Source organism: Apis florea, unplaced genomic scaffold (genome assembly GCF_048593485.1).
Source record: "Apis florea isolate Af1SG1 unplaced genomic scaffold, ASM4859348v1 contig_2293_pilon, whole genome shotgun sequence".
Classification (NCBI taxonomy): Eukaryota; Metazoa; Arthropoda; class Insecta; order Hymenoptera; family Apidae; genus Apis; species Apis florea.
Window position 1 is genome coordinate 3,186,258 of NW_028256554.1, and position 16,952 is coordinate 3,203,209.

A 16,952-nucleotide genomic window follows, 5' to 3' on the forward strand; every position below is an offset into this window, starting at 1 on the left:
AATTAAATAAAATAAAAAAATATAGATTTTTTTGTAAGTAAAATTAAGTAAAGTAATTAAATTCTCAAAGTAAAATTTTACATAATTAATAAATTATAAATTAATTTATATGATTAAAAATTAATTATATAATATCTATTATAAGATTATTATATTATTAAATACTATTTATTTAAATATTAATAATAATATTTAAATTAATTTTAATAATACTATAAATATAATAATATATTGAAATTTACCAATTTATGATTATAATATGATTATTTTAAATACAATAGGATATATCTAACGGCCTGCATTTGTGATTTGAATGTTGCGAAAATGTAAACTAGAACATAAATTAAGCAATGCATCATGTTATTATATTCAGTGTTCTCGTTCAATATAAGTATATAAACAAAAAACATATGTACATACATATGTGTATTTCGATAGGCATATTGCGCTAATTATTATCAAGAATAAGCAAAAATATATAGTATATAAAGTTCCACATAGTCAAAATCATAAAATTTTAAGACAATTTTTATAATTTTATAATATTTTATAAAAAAGATTAATTTAACTATATTTAATTCTCAATTTTTAATAAAATTATGAGTCTATATATGAATATATTTATTAATTTAATAAAAATCAATTCAAAATAATGCAAAAACATATAATTTTAAAAATTAAATAGTTGGAAACTGTATATGATATATTTATACAAAACAATTTCATTATTATAATAAAAATGAATATGCAGAATTGATTGACATACTTTATGATCTTTCAGTTTTTATCGATTATAGTTACGATATTATTATCAATACAGATCGCGTCATTTAGACTTAATAAGTTTATTAAACGACAATCATTATTTTGGCCGCATTCCCGGAGCGCGACTTACTTTACAAAGCGTTAACCGTAATAGACTACATTGACCCAAGTCCCTATATCGTTGCAACCGACTATAAATCAGAGTTGCTACTATTTCTAATAGTATAAGTAGGCCAGTGTAATATTAATCAGTCTTTTTGTAATTTTTCACAATGAACATTCGCGATAAATCCTGTCGTTTATTTATTCAACACCGAATAATTTTTATATTTTTAAGTATTTTTATATCAAATTTATTAATTACTAAATAATTCTGCAATGATGTAATCTTTTATTTCTATAGCGATGAGTCAGATATCGATACGAGTCATCATACAAAAGAAAAAGGATTAAATAGAAATTACAGATTTCGAAATATTAATTATATTAGTATTATCGCTATTCTAATTAAATTATATAACGTATATATATTTTTTTAATTTAACTCGTTATATATATATATTAAATTAAAAAAATAAAAAAATAAAAATAAAAACTCTTAAATAATTTAATATATGCAACAAAAGAACAGAATTGAATTTTTTCTTAATTAAATAAATAAGACATATATTATTATATAATATAAATTATTAATTATTGTTAAAATAATAAATTTAAATATATTAGCAATTTTTTAAAAATATAATCGTAATTTAATTACAAAATAAAAATTATTCTTCATGCGATATAAGATATTTTTCCAATGAAAGTGTAAATACTAAACTTTCTGGGTATTCCCCAGTGGTCTAAAAATGTAAAATAATATATTGTAATTAATATAAATATATAAGTATAAGTAATATTTGTTTTTCATAATATATGTGTAATATATGAAAAGCATTAAAAAAAAATGCATATTTAATATAAACTTACATCAGAACAAACTCCTATAAGAACATCAGCACATGAATATATCTCACGTTTTAAAGATATTATAATAAATTGCATCTCATTTCTTTTAGAATGTATAAGACGTACAACATTTTTTATATTTATAGTATCTAAAGCTGCATCGATTTCATCTAATATAAAAAATGGAGCTGGTCTGAAACTATATAACAAATTCTGTTAAGAAGAATTAGTAATACTAAATGTAAAAGTTAAAATTTAAAATAAATAATTTTTTTATATTTACAGATATTGTTTATTAAATCAATATAAAAACAATATATTTAAAAATGAATTTATAATAAAATACCTATGAATTGCAAATAAAAAAGCTATTGTAGCAAGTGTCTTTTCTCCACCAGAAAGATTTGAGAATGATTGAAATCGTTTTCCAGGCATTATACAACTATAATTTATACCACTTAGATATGGTTCTTCAAGATTATCCGGCAAAAGAATAGCTTGAGCCGATTCATCTTCCATTAAACACTATAAAATCACATTTTTAAAATTTTTTTTAATTACATATATAATATAAAAATTAAAATTATATAATTAAAATAATAAATTACGACACTTATTTACCTTATAAATAGAATCTAATTTTGTAGTAATATATTCTAAACAGTGTGCAAATCTATTATATCTTTCTTGTTTTACTAATTCAAATTGTTTTTTAATTAAATTAATTTTCTTACGTAGTTCTTGATATTTAAAATTTATTTCTTTTAATTTTTCAATTGTAAGTTCAATTTCTTTATTAGCCTATGATTTATTTTAAATAATATTTTAATAATATTTTATTTTTCATACTAAAATATTATAATGACTTTATTCTAATTATAACTTTACAAACCTTAAAATTTGGATTTTTTATAGATTCTATTTTATTTTGTAATTTTTCAATTTCTTTCACGAGTTTATTTTTCGAGTTATTAACATTTTCTTCTGTTCGATTTTTAATATCTTCAGATAATATGTCAAAGTTTATGCGTGAAAGAATTTCTATATCGTGCATTTCTTCACTGTTTAATGAATCAAATATTTCTATATCTTCCAAATTATTTGCGATACTTCCAGATAGAAATGGAATAATAATATTTTCAACCTATTAATGTGATATAAATATAATTATCTTTAATAATATTACAATAAAATTTCCATATCTGCGATTTTAAATTTAACAACAGTTCGACAAAAATAATATATATATATATAAATAAATTACATCACTTAAAGATAAATATTATATCATTATTGTATAACGTTTTCTCTTCTTATATAAATTCGTTAATTTAACATTAATTTAAAAATAATTAGGAATTATATTTAATTGATATTTAATTTTAACATGTGTTATTTTCAATTTACCTTACAATTTATCAAGATAGCATAACATTTTGCTTTTTTCTTTTTAATATTTGTTTTAATTATTGTAATTTCCTTTTGAGTACTTATAATTAATTTTGAAATGGTACTGATGTTATATCTATATTTATTAATGTTTTCTGTTTCTTTATTAATGTTATTTTTGGCTTCATCATACATATTTTGTAAATTATTTAATTTATTTAATTCATATTTATTATTTTCTGTACATAAAACTGCAATTTGATGTGCATTTTCTAATTCATTTTTAATTATTTTTAGATTTCTTTTTATCTTCAGAATCGCATCTACAAAAAAAAAGTTTCACATACAAAATATTCTCAAAATAAGATATTAATATTTGAAATGATACATGTATTGCTTAGACTATTTTTTTTATGAGATTTTAAATTGTTATTTTTTACTAGTAACATAAATTTTTTAACATAAATATTAAAAATAATTTTTTAATATTAGTCGAAAGTTATCCTCGATAAAAAATTATTAAAACATATAATAAATTTTATATTTATAATTATATATTTATTTATTATATAATTATATTAAGATTATAATATCAAAATAATTATTAATAATATAATATAAAATTAGAATATATTTACTTTCTGTATCTCGATTTATTTCAAAATCCAATAAATTTTGAATACGATTATATTGCTCTTCTAATTCCAATTTTCTTTTTGTTTGCTCCTGATGAAATCTAATATACAATTATTGAACATGAAATATGAAAATATATATTATAAATAAAATATAAATAAATATAAATAAATATATGGCAATATTTAAAATGTAGTATTTACTTTAGATTTCCTTGTTCATATTGACGTATATTCGATATGCCAATATGATTACAAAAATTTTTAAAAATCATATCTTCAATATTCATAATGGATTTTTCTATATTTTGAATTTCTTGATTTTTTTCCATCATAATGTCTTTTATTGATGTTATATTATTCTGAATAATATATCATAAAAAAAGATGAGATTTATTTATATGAATAACATTTAAAATTATTAATATGATAAAAAAATAAATTTACTGCTAATTATATAATTTATAATAAATAGAAAAAATATAAAATTTGATAAAACGAATGCTTACGTTTATTATGTCTAATTCATTTTGAATAACTTCTATTTCATGTTGAAGCGTGATTATTTTTTTTTTCTAAAGAAAAATTTAATTATTGAAGAAGAAAATATTTATATATATATATAATAAAGAAAATAAATCAATTAAATATATCATTTCATTAAAAACTACTTACATGATCGTTTAAGTCAGATGTGGAATAATTTATTCTATTTGTGAGACTCTTAATTTGTATATTTAATGTATTTATTTCAGATTCACTTTGAGAAATTTTAATTTTTTCTCTTAATTGCTCCATTAATATTATCTAAATAAACTAGGAATTATAAGTATCGTAAAATTAACTTATTAATAAAAAAAATGAATATTTAAAAAACCTTTTTTGATTTTAATTGGATTAAGTTTTGTTCGTTCCATATTTGGGCTTTTTTTAATAATTCAACTTCTCCTCCAGAAATTATACCATCTTTTTTATAGTAAGTTCCGTCTAATGCAACGCACTATAATATAATTATAGTAATATTAGACGATATAATTTAATTAAATGATAAAATAATAGCAAATAGCCAGTATAAAATAATAAAAACATCGCATGGAAATAACAAAAAATTTCATAAAAAATAATTAAGTTTTATAAAATTTTCATTCTTACGTTGGTTCTACGATATGGATTAATTTCATATGCAAGCATTCTTGCCTCTTCTGATGTTTCACAAACAATAGTATTTTTAGTTACAAATAAAATAGCATTAGTAATTTCTACAAGTTCAAACTTAAGTACATCATATAAAAGTTTTACATTTTTTGGTTCCGTAATTCCACTAAAATGAAGAATCATGAAAATATTATTAAATGACAATATGTGTAAGTTTAATATAAAAATTATATATTTTAAAATATAATTATACAAATAAAAATAAAAAAATTTTATTTTTCATATTTTTATTATATTAATAATGATTATATTAATTGATTATATTAATTAATTATTTTGAAAATATATAGATATAACATAAAAAATAATGTAGATGCTTGTTTCGTAGAAGCAATTTCAGAATTTAGCTTTGCATTTTCTAAACGAAGTGAATTAATTAGAATTAAGTAAAATATTGCATATAATTTAAATACTATTTAAAAGATACATACTTAAAAAATAATTGTTTTTTACTTAATTTAAATCGATAAAATAATTAATTTTTTCAAGTCAAAATTAATTAATGTAATTAATTTTGTATACAATTACATTATATATCGTACCGTAGTATTTCCTTTATTGGTTCTACTTTTAAATTTTCCACTGGTAAAAAAGTTTCAGATCCTATCTGTTGTTCTTTTAAATAATTAATACATTGTATTGCTACTTTATTTGTTGACACAATAATAGAATTACAATATTTTCCTAAAACTTTTGTCATTGCAATATCATAGCGAGAATGAATAGGTTTACATAGATTGTATAAACGACCATACTGAAATTTAAACATAAATATTTTTTTATTACTTTATAGAGAAAAATATAAATTAATTTAATAATATTAATTTAATATAAATTTTAATGCATACCACACCAGAAAAAAGATTTTGCAAAATTTTAATTGTTTCTGCTTCTTTATTTAAACGCAAAATTGTAAATTTATCTATTTTTGCACAGTCAAGCTGTTCAGATATATATTGTAATTCTAATTGTATAGTTTCTACATCTTTTTTTTGTTGAGTAATTATATTTTCTAAATTATGTTTCATGTTTATTTTATCAGTTAACGTGTCTTGAATTTCCTTTATACATTGTTGAATATTTTTTATACGTTTCTCGGTTTCATCTTTTAAAATAATCTTTTGATTTAACTTTGTTTCTAAATCATATTTTTTCCTATTTTCATTATCTAATTTATTTTGATTTATATTTTGCTCGCATTTAAAAAAATTACATGTCTCTACATGTTTTGAACATTTTGTCTCAGATATTTGTTTTAAACGAAAATATTCGTTTATCTTGAAAAAAAAATATAAATTTTATTTTGATGAATTTTTTGTAATTTGAATTTATAATAATAAAAACAGGTATAAAATATCTATATTTAGATCTAATAGCAAATTAATATATAAGCATATGATAAACTATTTTTTTATATAATATTCTACAGTATTACATAGTATTATATAAAATTATTCTTTAAATATAACTATACTTGTATATCATTGAGTTCAATATTGTCTTGAGATAATAATTGAGTTGTCATATTTTCTTCAAATACATATTTTGCATGTTCAATTTGTGTTAATTCATTTTTTAATTCTTTTATTGTTTCTATATGAGATTCTCTATATTTTTCTTTTTCTAATAGCAATAAATTTGTGGAATTAAGTTTTTGTTCCCAGTATAAAACTTTTTCTTTTGATTCCATTAAATTTGTTTCTTTTTTTCTTACATTATTTTTTACGTTTATAAGGTTTTGCTCAATATTTTCTATAGTTTTATTTGCAATTTCTAATCGCTCTTTTCGTTCTTTTAAAAGACCGTTTTCAATACTTTTGTTTCTTTCATACTCAATTATTTTAGATTTTGTAATATTCAATGTAATTTCTAAATCTTGAATATCTTTTTGAATATGAAATAATTCAAAAAGATATAATTCTGTTTTATTCTTTAACTAAAAGATAAAATAAATTATTTAAATATCATAAAATTTTTTGATGAAGTAATATTTAATTGAAAAAATAATTAAAAAAAATAATACATTCATTATTTAAACTAATAATTAAACTAATAACTAAATATTATATAATTATGGAAATCTAAATATATATTCTAGATTTTAAAGCTTATTAAAACATTATACAAAAATATCTTTTTCAGAAAATAAGAGATAATTAATTAAAAAAAAATTTATAGAAATAAAAATATATATTGTATGAAAAAATAAATTTTTAGATATGATTATTCTGTATATTTTATGCATATTTGCGTATATATTCGATAAAATGATTTTTTAATTGTACATAATCTATATTATATGATTTATGTATAGTAGTTTGTCTAAACAAGCCACTAAACATCTTTTCTACTTATAGTATAAAAAATATTTTTTATACAATTTAAATTAGAAAAATAAAGATTTTTTTTTCAAAATCATTGTTCTTGCGTGTTATTCCTTTATCATATCTTATCACTGATAGTAAGAAGTAATACATAATTACATATAAATGCAAATATTTGTCATTCATTAATTATATATCAAATTATTTTATTCTATATAAATATACTTTAAATTTCACTTTAAAAAGAAAATTTTATATAATGATCAATATAAAATCTTATGTATATAGTAAACAGTGCAATATAACAACAACTGTAATGTAAATATGTACTTATGTGACACATACATATTGATTATAAAGGTCTTGATATTTTTCTGTTTCTTCTTTTTGTAACAAATCATATTTTTTTTTTATAAGAAGATCTTTTTTTCTTTTATATATAAATCGAATTTCATTTTCTGCATTAGAAATCTCACGTTTTAACCTATGAATATATAAAAAATAATATAATAATGATAATATTGATATGTAATAACATGTTTATTTTACCTTTCATATTCTTCTTTTAATTCAATTGAATTACTAATTTCTTCAAATAAATTAGTATATTCTTTTGGTGTTTTTAATATTGTGGAGTCAATAGCTCCTTGAAATATTAAGAAATTTTTGGCTTTGACATTGAGATTAAGTTTTCTTAATTCAGATAAGTACAATTGAACTACAACTACCTTGATTATAGCAAAACATATTATTTTGTTGTATTAATATCAAATTAAATAATATTAATAAAAGTAATTATTAAATAAACAATATAAATATAAATACAATAATCATATAATTATGTTATAATTAAAAATATTTAAAAATATTTTCTTTATATAAAAGAATATTGTAACATAATTAAGAAAATATACAATTTAAATTATTAAATTATTTAATTATTATTTATTATTTAATTCAATTATGTAATTGATTTAATTGTAATTTGCATAATTTTTATAAAATTTAAATTACCTGGTCATTAATTTTGTATTCACAAAAAGTATGATATACAGTTCTTGTAAAGCTTTTAATACTATTATCTTCAAGAGTAAAAACAGCTGTTACATATGCTCTATATTATAAATAAGAAAAATTAGAAATTTCAGACAAGAAATAATAAGTATTTTGAAAACAATATGATAGAAATAATTATTTATGAATGTTTAAATTATACTCTTATGAAATTCTAATTCATCATATATATATATATATATATATATATATATTTAAAATTTATTTTGATGAAATATTATTTTATTAATAATGTATGTTAAAATCAAAATTCAAAATATAATTTGAAAAAATAAATATATTAACACCTGTGTGCCATAGATATTTCTCCATATGCACCATAAATAAGTTCATTAAATTTTTTAACACGCAAGCTTTTAGCTGATTCTCCCATCACAAAACTAATTGCATCCATGATATTTGATTTGCCTAAAATAATAATAATAAATATTACAATTACTGTAATTTTCATTTTTTAACTTTTTAAGATTAAAAATTTAATTAATTTTATAAATTTATATATACTATATGTATAAATATAATTTAAATAAATTTTTTAATTTTCTATTAATAAAAAATAATTTAATAATTAATCAAATGCAGTTGAACATAGTAAATTATTAAGAAATCAAAAATAATAATCCTAAAATAATTAAAAAATTTATAATTCATATATATATATATATATAAAATAAAATAAATAAAGATTTTTAATTTCAATTGTATACTGTATATTGTAGGGTATATTATGTGATTCTTTTTTAAATCTTAAACGGTTATCGAAAATATAATTGAAAAAAGATAGAACTTACCAGATCCATTTGCACCTATAATTGCTGTGAAAGGTTTAATAGGCCCAATAATTACTTCTCCCTTAAAAGATTTAAAATTAAAAACTATGATATGCTTCAAATTTACTTGCATTGTAATTTTAACTTTATAAAACACTGTAAGTTTAAGCGCCACAATTTTGTCTTTTATACAATACTGCCAACACTAAAACTCAATAATATACTTTATAAACCGAAAAATGTAAAAAAATTATTATTAAAATTCTTTTTTATAAAATTATTGAAAAGTATTTAATATAACATATAATAAAGTATCAAAATAAATTCCTTTAAGTCGGAAACGTATTCTTTATATCATTCTAAAATGCTTATATTATTAATTTCATGATTGATAAAATAAGACATATAAATGTCGTAAAAATATTGTAATAATATTATAATAATAATTTATAAATCATGCTTTTATAATTATATAATAATAAAGTAAAAAATAAAATTTATTATATAATTAAAAAATTTTAGTAATATATAGTGATATTATATAATATTTAGTATTATTAATAATATATCAATAATTATATTATTAATAATTTTTTATAATATATGCAAATATGTATATATTATATGATATACAAAACATAAAATATTATTTTTAAGTAATATAAGAATTACTTAATTTTTTTACTATATAATTTATATTATTTTTCAAATAAAAAATATTTTTATATATATCATAAAGAACAAACATTTAAAAACTAATAAACAGTATATTATAATGAAATTTGTTATCCTAGAAAAGTACATTTACAAACTTACAATATAAAAATTATGATTTAACATTTGACTTAACTTAACTTAAAAATTGACATATTATTTTAATTTCATACATAATTCTATATACTTATATAAATAATTTATTATTAAACAACTTTTACATTACTAAAGGCAAATTTTCCTATTTAAATTTAATTTAAATAATAATAAAACTTTGAAAACAATTGAAATATATATTACACTAACTTTTTTTAAAAAAAGAGAGAAAAAATATTAGTAAAATATTTAATAATCCAAATATTTTTTGAAAATCTTTTAACTTCACAATTTTTTTTTGAATACATAATTCATAAAATATTTTGTTAAATTTCAACATAAGAAATTTAAATATTGAACATAAAATTATTAAATATAAAATAAAATCATAAAATAAAAAATATAATTGTAATACATAATTATATAGAAATATATCCTATGCATTAATGTGCGTGGGATATGTAGTTAAATCAAGAGTTAATACTTTACTTTCCAGACATTCACCAACCTGTAATTGAGAAAAAAGATATCACAGTGTTATAGTATATGAATATGCAGTTTTACTCACATCTGGGCAAATACCAATTAATGCATCAGCATGAGAATAAAATTCTTCTTTTAAAGATATGACAATCGTTTGTAAAGAACTTGTTTTATCACGTATGTAACTAGCTACTTTTCCTATATTAGTATTATCCAATGCAGCATCAATTTCATCCAAAACAAAAAATGGTGCAGGTTGAAAACTATAGTATATAAAATTATATATTAGAATTAATTTATATTTTATTTATATTTATATTATAATATATTAATAATATATTAATATATTAATAAAATATAATAAATAATAATATATAATGTATTATTAATAATATATTAATAAAAAATAATATATATTTATACTTAAATTAACAAAAATAAATTATAAATAAGAAATTAATATAAGATAAAATTAATAATTAAATTTTGGTGGATTACCTATGAATTGCAAATAATAGTGCTAATGCTGCAACAGTTTTCTCTCCACCAGATAAATTAGACATTGGTTGAAATCGTTTTCCAGGTGCCACACAATTATAATTAATACCATCTAAATAAGGTTCTTCTGGATTCTCTGGTCCAAGAAATGCTTGAGCAGATTGATTCTTTGCTAAACTCTAAAATAATATAAATATTTATATGCTATTTTTTATCATATATGTATATCATATATTTTTAACAAACCTTATAAATTGGATCAATTTCATTAGCTACATGTTCAAAACAAGCCATAAATCTATCATGTCTTTCTTTTTTTATTTTCTCAAATTGTGTTTTTGCCTTTTTTGCTTTTTTACGAGATTGTTCAAATTCTTCATTAGTTTCTTGTAATTTCTCTTTAGCAAGATATAATTTTTGAATTGCCTGAAAAAAAATTAAAATGAAGTTTTAACAATATTTATACTATTATGATATATATTCTTTATTATCTTAATAAAACGAAATAAATTGATTGTTAAAATATCTATATTTTTCAATTGTTTTTTACCTTCATATTGGGAGCTTGAATACGTTGAATAGTACTTTGTAAATCATTAATTATTTTTGTCAGTTTGTCAGTAGTTTTTTTAATATCTTCTTCTTCTATATCCTTCAAATTTTCAGGAAGAAGAGCATAATCTATAGTTATTCGTTTTTCACGTTCATATTGTTGTTGAGTATTTAAAGATGAATCATTGTTAGTGTCTGAAGTATTAGTTGTACTAGTTTCACTAGCAATATCTTCCATATTTCCATGAAGCATTGGTATTGCAATGTCTTCCATCTATATAATATAAAATATAATTATTTGAATAGTTTTTGAAAAAGAAATTCAAATTGATTAATTCAATTTTCAACCTTGCACTGCATTAAAATAGCATGGCGTTCAGCTTTTTTTTGTTCAATTTTAGTTTCAATAGCATTTAATTGTTTTTGAGCAGCTTGTATATCTTTCGCTATTGCTCCAACTTCACGTCTAGCTTTGCCTATTTCATCTTCTTTTTGATCAACTTCCATTTTTTTTGCATTTCGTGCCGATTTCAATTGTTCCATCTGAGTTTCATCATGATCTATTTCTGCTTTTTGATTAGATTCAGTTTGTCGGGCAGACTCAAGTTTATCTTCAGCATCTTGTACGGCACGTTCCCATCGTAAAACATTACCTAAATTTTATATAAATTAACAGATTGAGTAATTTTTTAAATTTATTATTATATATTATATTTTCTAAAAATATATAAAAATTTTAGTTCTTACTTTCCGTATCACGTTGTTTTTCAAAATCTAATTGATTATAAATGCGATTACATTGATTTTCAAATTCCATTCTCTTTTTTGCTCTTTCTTGTTGTGAACTAAAAATATAATTGTAAAAAATAATAGTTTTATTTAATATAGTTATAATTATATTTAGTTTTATAGATAATTTTTTCGTTAAAAATTCCAAAAACATACCGTAATTCTCTTTCCTCATATTGTCGAATATTGGATACACCTATTTGTTCACAGAAGCTAGCAAATACATCATCTTCAACATTATTCATTTTTTCTTTGATGTTTTGTATTTCTTGATCTCTCTCAGCCATAGTTTTTTCAATTGCAGCTATTGCTGGCTGTATACAAAAATTGTATTAATTTAATATTTTAAAAGTTTTTACATAAATATAAAAAAAAAATATACGTACACCAAACATATTTAATTCATTCTGAAGAGCATCTAATTCTGTTTCTAATTCTGCAATTTGTTTTTGCTGTAATAAATATATAATTTCGTAATCATATGTTTATATAAAAGATATTTTTAGATTATTAATAGATTTTTAAAGATAATATTGCCATTATTATTATTATAGTATGATATATAAATTATATTATTTACCGTAGCAGCCAAATCGCTTTTATTGTATTTTAAACGTGTTTCCAATCCTCGTATTTGAGATTCAACTGTATTTAATTCTGATTCTTTTCGTGATTTTTTTAATGATTCACGTAATTCTTCTGTTAATTTTTCCTACAAAATATTTAATATTTACAATTACTATTATTATATATTGATACAATTTTATGTAAAATAAAATATGCATAAACTATACATGAAATTAATATGTCTTACTTTCTGTGCTTTTAATTGAGACATTTGTTTTTCATCCCATCTTTTTGCTTTTTTTGCAAGATCTAAACTACCACCAGATATTATTCCTGCTTTTTGATAAAATGTTCCATCTAATGCAACACACTGTAATTATACATGTATATATTATTTAATTATTATAATCCTTAAAAAATATTGCATACATACGTCATATCTTGCTTTTTTATCCATTTCATAAGCTACTTTATTTGCATCTTCAGGTGTTTCACATACAAGTGCATTGTTTGTAGCAAACAATACAGCTCTGTCAATATCTTTGGGTGAAAAATGTAATACATCATATAATAATTTTACATTTTTAGGTTCTTGAATATTTCTGAAAAAAAAAAAAAAAAAAATTGAAATTATATAATAAAACATTATAATCTTTATAATATATATATATAAGTAATATAAAGAAATTTAAAAATTTTTTTTTAATTTTTAAATTAAATTTAATTAATATAAAGAATATTATTTAATTAATTATTTAATTAATTTCTAAAATTTATAATTTTTACCTACATACCTAAGCCTTTCTTTTAATGGTTTTGCTTGAATGTAATCAAGAGGGAGAAATGTTTCTGGTTCAAGATATTGCTCTTTGAGATATTGAATACATTGTCTAGCTGTTTTTTCAGTATCAACAACAATAGCTTCCATATATTTTCCAAGAACTTTTGTAATTGCAACATTATATCTTTTATGAATAGGTTCACACATATTGTACATACGATCATACTAAGAAATAATTATAATTAATAATAATTATGTGATATATATATTATTAAATTAATATAAAATAATATTTTATAAAAAATTAATAAAATATTAATTCTAATTTAAGCTTACTACTCCAGGAAAAAGACGTTTAAAATTTTCCACAATCTCGGTTTTCTTTTTAGTTCTTGATACTTCATGTTTATCAACTTTTGCATCACCTAGTTGTTCAGAAATGCTTTCTAATTCTCGCTGTAAATTTTGTATTTTATCTTTTGATGTACCAACATCAGATTGTAAATCGGCCCGCAACTTTTTCTGATCTTCTAAGGCAGCTTCTGATGTTCTTATATGCTCTTCTAATTTTTCCACTCTTTTAAGAGCTTCATCTCGCATATGACCTTTCTGTTTATGTTTATTTTCTATTTCTGTTTTCTTTCTTCCTTCATTATCAAGTCTATCTTGATCTGATTTTTGTTCTCGATTAATAGAATCAAGAAGTTGTAAATATCTTGCCGATTGTTTACCTGCTTCTTCCTTCAAACGATTGTATTCTCTAACCTTGAATTAATTTTATATTTATTGTGATTTTTATTTTCAAATAAATATTTAAATACATTCTTATAAATTTTACTATAAAAGTTAAATTAATTATATACTATTATTATAATATAATATTAAAATTGTAATATATAATATTGCAATATATTATTTCAAAGTAAATTATTTTATAAAATATTATCATTAAATTAATTTTATTTAATCTTTTTCTAACCTGTTCATCTTCAAGTTGCACATCTCTTCCTTGTAATTGTGATTGACCAGCAATACTTGCTTCATAAGCTGCTTTAGCTTCTTCAACTTGTCGCAATTCTTCTTGAAGTTCATGTATATCTTTCTTATGAGCTTCATCTGCAATACGTGCTTGAGCTAATGATTTTCTAGCTGATTCTACTTTTTTCTGCATATGTGCAACACGTTCTTTTGCTTTAATAAATGTGGGTCTTTTTTTTGTAATTTCTACTTCTACTTCTCTAATATCCTGCTCTATTTTAGCAAGATCTCTTCCCAATTTTCCAGCTTCTTTCTTTTTTTCTTTTAATAATTCCTCTGCTTTTTCTTTTTTCTTTTCAATTTTTTCTATTTCATGTTGTTTTTTCTTCTGTAAAACTTCTAAGTTTTCTGTACTTTTTTCATTATGAAATGAACGAAATAATTGAAGTTCTACTTGTTTCTCTATCTATAAATATAAAAATTATTATTCATAATATATTTATAAGTTACATAATTTATTTAATAAAATGAATAAACAAATAAATAATTTTACATATTCTTCTTTTAAACGTTGATACTTTTCAGCTTCTTCTTTTTCAAGTTTTGCTTCTTTCCGTTCTGCAGCAATACCTTTCTTTTTTTGATATGAAAATTGAGTTTCTTCTTCTGCTTTTAACATTTCTGTTCTTAATCTATAAAATAATAAATATCATATATATTCTATAAAAAATTTATATTCATATGTAATTTACCTTTCGTATTCTGCCTTTAATGCTCCAGAATTACTAATTTCTTCAAAAAGTGCAGTACGTTCTTTTGGATTTTTCATAGCTATTGATTCAACAGCTCCTTGAAATACCAGAAAATTTTTTGCTTTAACATTAATACCAAGTTGTTCCAATTCATTAAGATAAACTTGGCTAGTAACAACCTATATAAAAAAAAATTGATAAATTTTCTTCAAATTTATAATTAAAATATATTTAAAAACATGTAAAATTTACATTATTATTTATTCTATGTTCTGAAGAAGATCCTTGAACAGAACGCATAAAACTTTTTTCAGTACCATCTTCTAATTCAAACACAGCAGTTACAGATGCACTGTAATATTATATTATATTAATGATAATTACAAAAAATATTGAAAAATATAAATTTTTTATTAAAATTAAATTTAAAAATAAATTAATAAATAAAAGAAAAAATAACAACATATTTTGCATTGATAAATAATTTATAATGAAATATATAATTATATTTTATAATTATAATTATATTAATTATTTATTCAATAATTAATTCAAAATAATTGAAAAATTGAAAGAAATTGATTTCAAACTCAAAATATTTTTAAAATAAAAGTATAAAATAAAAATCATATGTAAAATTATTTATATAAATTAATTAAAGATTAATATAAAGTATTAAAATATTATATATTATATTAATTTTTCAATAAAATTAAAATATTATATTAAAATAGTACATATTTCTAAAATAACATAAAAAAATTCATAGATACCTTCGAGCAACTGGCATTCCTATTGAAGCTCCATGTATTAATTCACTAAACCGTTTTACTCGTAAACTACTTGTTTTTTCTCCCATAACAAAACTAATTGCATCCATAAAATTAGATTTTCCTATTTTAAAAAGATATATATAATGTATAATAAATGTAAAATTATTAGAATTGCTTATACTACTCTAATAGAACATAACCTACCAGAGCCATTTGGTCCAACAACAGCGGTAAATGATTTTAAAGGTCCTATAATAAGCTTTCCTTTATAAGATTTGAAGTTTTCCACTTCAATATGCTTTAAAAAAGCCGGCATTTTTAAAAATATGAAAAAAAATTCACAAATAACAGCAAAATGGCATAATTGGCGCCATAAAGTTTCCAACACAAACAAGCATTATACATCAACAATTGGTCTTTCGACTGGTGTGAAGTTAGTAGTATATAGTATTGTTAACTTCATTCATTAAATATAAATTTATAAATATATAATTTTATGCACAATAGTATTTTTTATTTACATTTTTATGTATATAATACAAATAAATGAAATATAAAATATTTATTATATATTTCAGAAATATTAATAGATTATAAGAACATATAAGAACAAAATACTATTAAATTAGAAATTTATAATTTGAAAAATGATTTAAAGAATTTTGCCAAAAAGTAAAAAGAATCAATGATTTTTTCTTTATAATTAAAAACTACAAATGTTGAGTTACATTATAACATATACAAGTGCAATATATTAATTAGTTTAATAATGTATTTTATATCTTTCAATATAAACTAAATTACAGAAAAACATAATAATTAAGGATTTATAAAGCTGAAACAATA

At 19.6% G+C, this 16,952-nt stretch overlaps 2 protein-coding genes across 2 annotated transcripts; both read right to left on the bottom strand.

Annotated features, from left to right (window-relative positions):
• Positions 1 to 1,494: 1,494 nt before the first annotated feature.
• On the bottom strand, positions 1,495 to 9,286 carry LOC105735737 (structural maintenance of chromosomes protein 1A-like). The gene is made up of 20 exons (XM_086903613.1): positions 9,145 to 9,286; positions 8,641 to 8,761; positions 8,294 to 8,393; positions 7,829 to 8,007; positions 7,625 to 7,763; positions 6,430 to 6,891; positions 5,804 to 6,232; positions 5,498 to 5,709; positions 4,893 to 5,061; positions 4,618 to 4,740; positions 4,416 to 4,547; positions 4,250 to 4,315; positions 3,945 to 4,102; positions 3,744 to 3,841; positions 3,124 to 3,428; positions 2,609 to 2,860; positions 2,338 to 2,517; positions 2,063 to 2,241; positions 1,738 to 1,915; positions 1,495 to 1,610 (listed from the first exon to the last, which is right to left on the bottom strand). Exons 1-20 carry the CDS (start codon positions 9,254 to 9,256, stop codon positions 1,536 to 1,538), a joined length of 3,669 nt encoding a protein of 1,222 aa, XP_086759739.1. The 5' UTR covers positions 9,257 to 9,286; the 3' UTR covers positions 1,495 to 1,535.
• A 584-nt stretch (positions 9,287 to 9,870) lies between these two features.
• On the bottom strand, positions 9,871 to 16,527 carry SMC1 (structural maintenance of chromosomes 1). The gene is made up of 20 exons (XM_012487884.3): positions 16,311 to 16,527; positions 16,107 to 16,227; positions 15,586 to 15,685; positions 15,334 to 15,512; positions 15,135 to 15,273; positions 14,583 to 15,047; positions 13,940 to 14,368; positions 13,617 to 13,828; positions 13,256 to 13,424; positions 13,070 to 13,192; positions 12,836 to 12,967; positions 12,642 to 12,707; positions 12,412 to 12,569; positions 12,214 to 12,311; positions 11,815 to 12,119; positions 11,465 to 11,740; positions 11,161 to 11,340; positions 10,915 to 11,093; positions 10,502 to 10,679; positions 9,871 to 10,441 (listed from the first exon to the last, which is right to left on the bottom strand). Exons 1-20 carry the CDS (start codon positions 16,420 to 16,422, stop codon positions 10,370 to 10,372), a joined length of 3,693 nt encoding a protein of 1,230 aa, XP_012343338.3. The 5' UTR covers positions 16,423 to 16,527; the 3' UTR covers positions 9,871 to 10,369.
• Positions 16,528 to 16,952: the final 425 nt, after the last annotated feature.

Bases quoted from the DNA above. Each gene is read 5' to 3' on its own strand.
- SMC1 (XM_012487884.3), bottom strand. From the start codon at position 16,422: ATGCCGGCTTTTTTAAAGCATATTGAAGTGGAAAACTTCAAATCTTAT. The intron at 14,369-14,582 runs GTTAGAAAAAGA...AATTAATTCAAG, and splicing joins TGCAACTTGAAGATGAACAG to GTTAGAGAATACAATCGTTT. The intron at 12,708-12,835 runs GTAAATAATATA...TATTTATTACAG, and splicing joins AAAGCGATTTGGCTGCTACG to CAAAAACAAATTGCAGAATT.
- LOC105735737 (XM_086903613.1), bottom strand. From the start codon at position 9,256: ATGCAAGTAAATTTGAAGCATATCATAGTTTTTAATTTTAAATCTTTT. The intron at 7,764-7,828 runs GTAAAATAAACA...ATATATTCATAG, and splicing joins TTAAAAGAAGAATATGAAAG to GTTAAAACGTGAGATTTCTA. The intron at 6,892-7,624 runs GTATGTGTCACA...TTTATCTTTTAG, and splicing joins AAGACCTTTATAATCAATAT to TTAAAGAATAAAACAGAATT.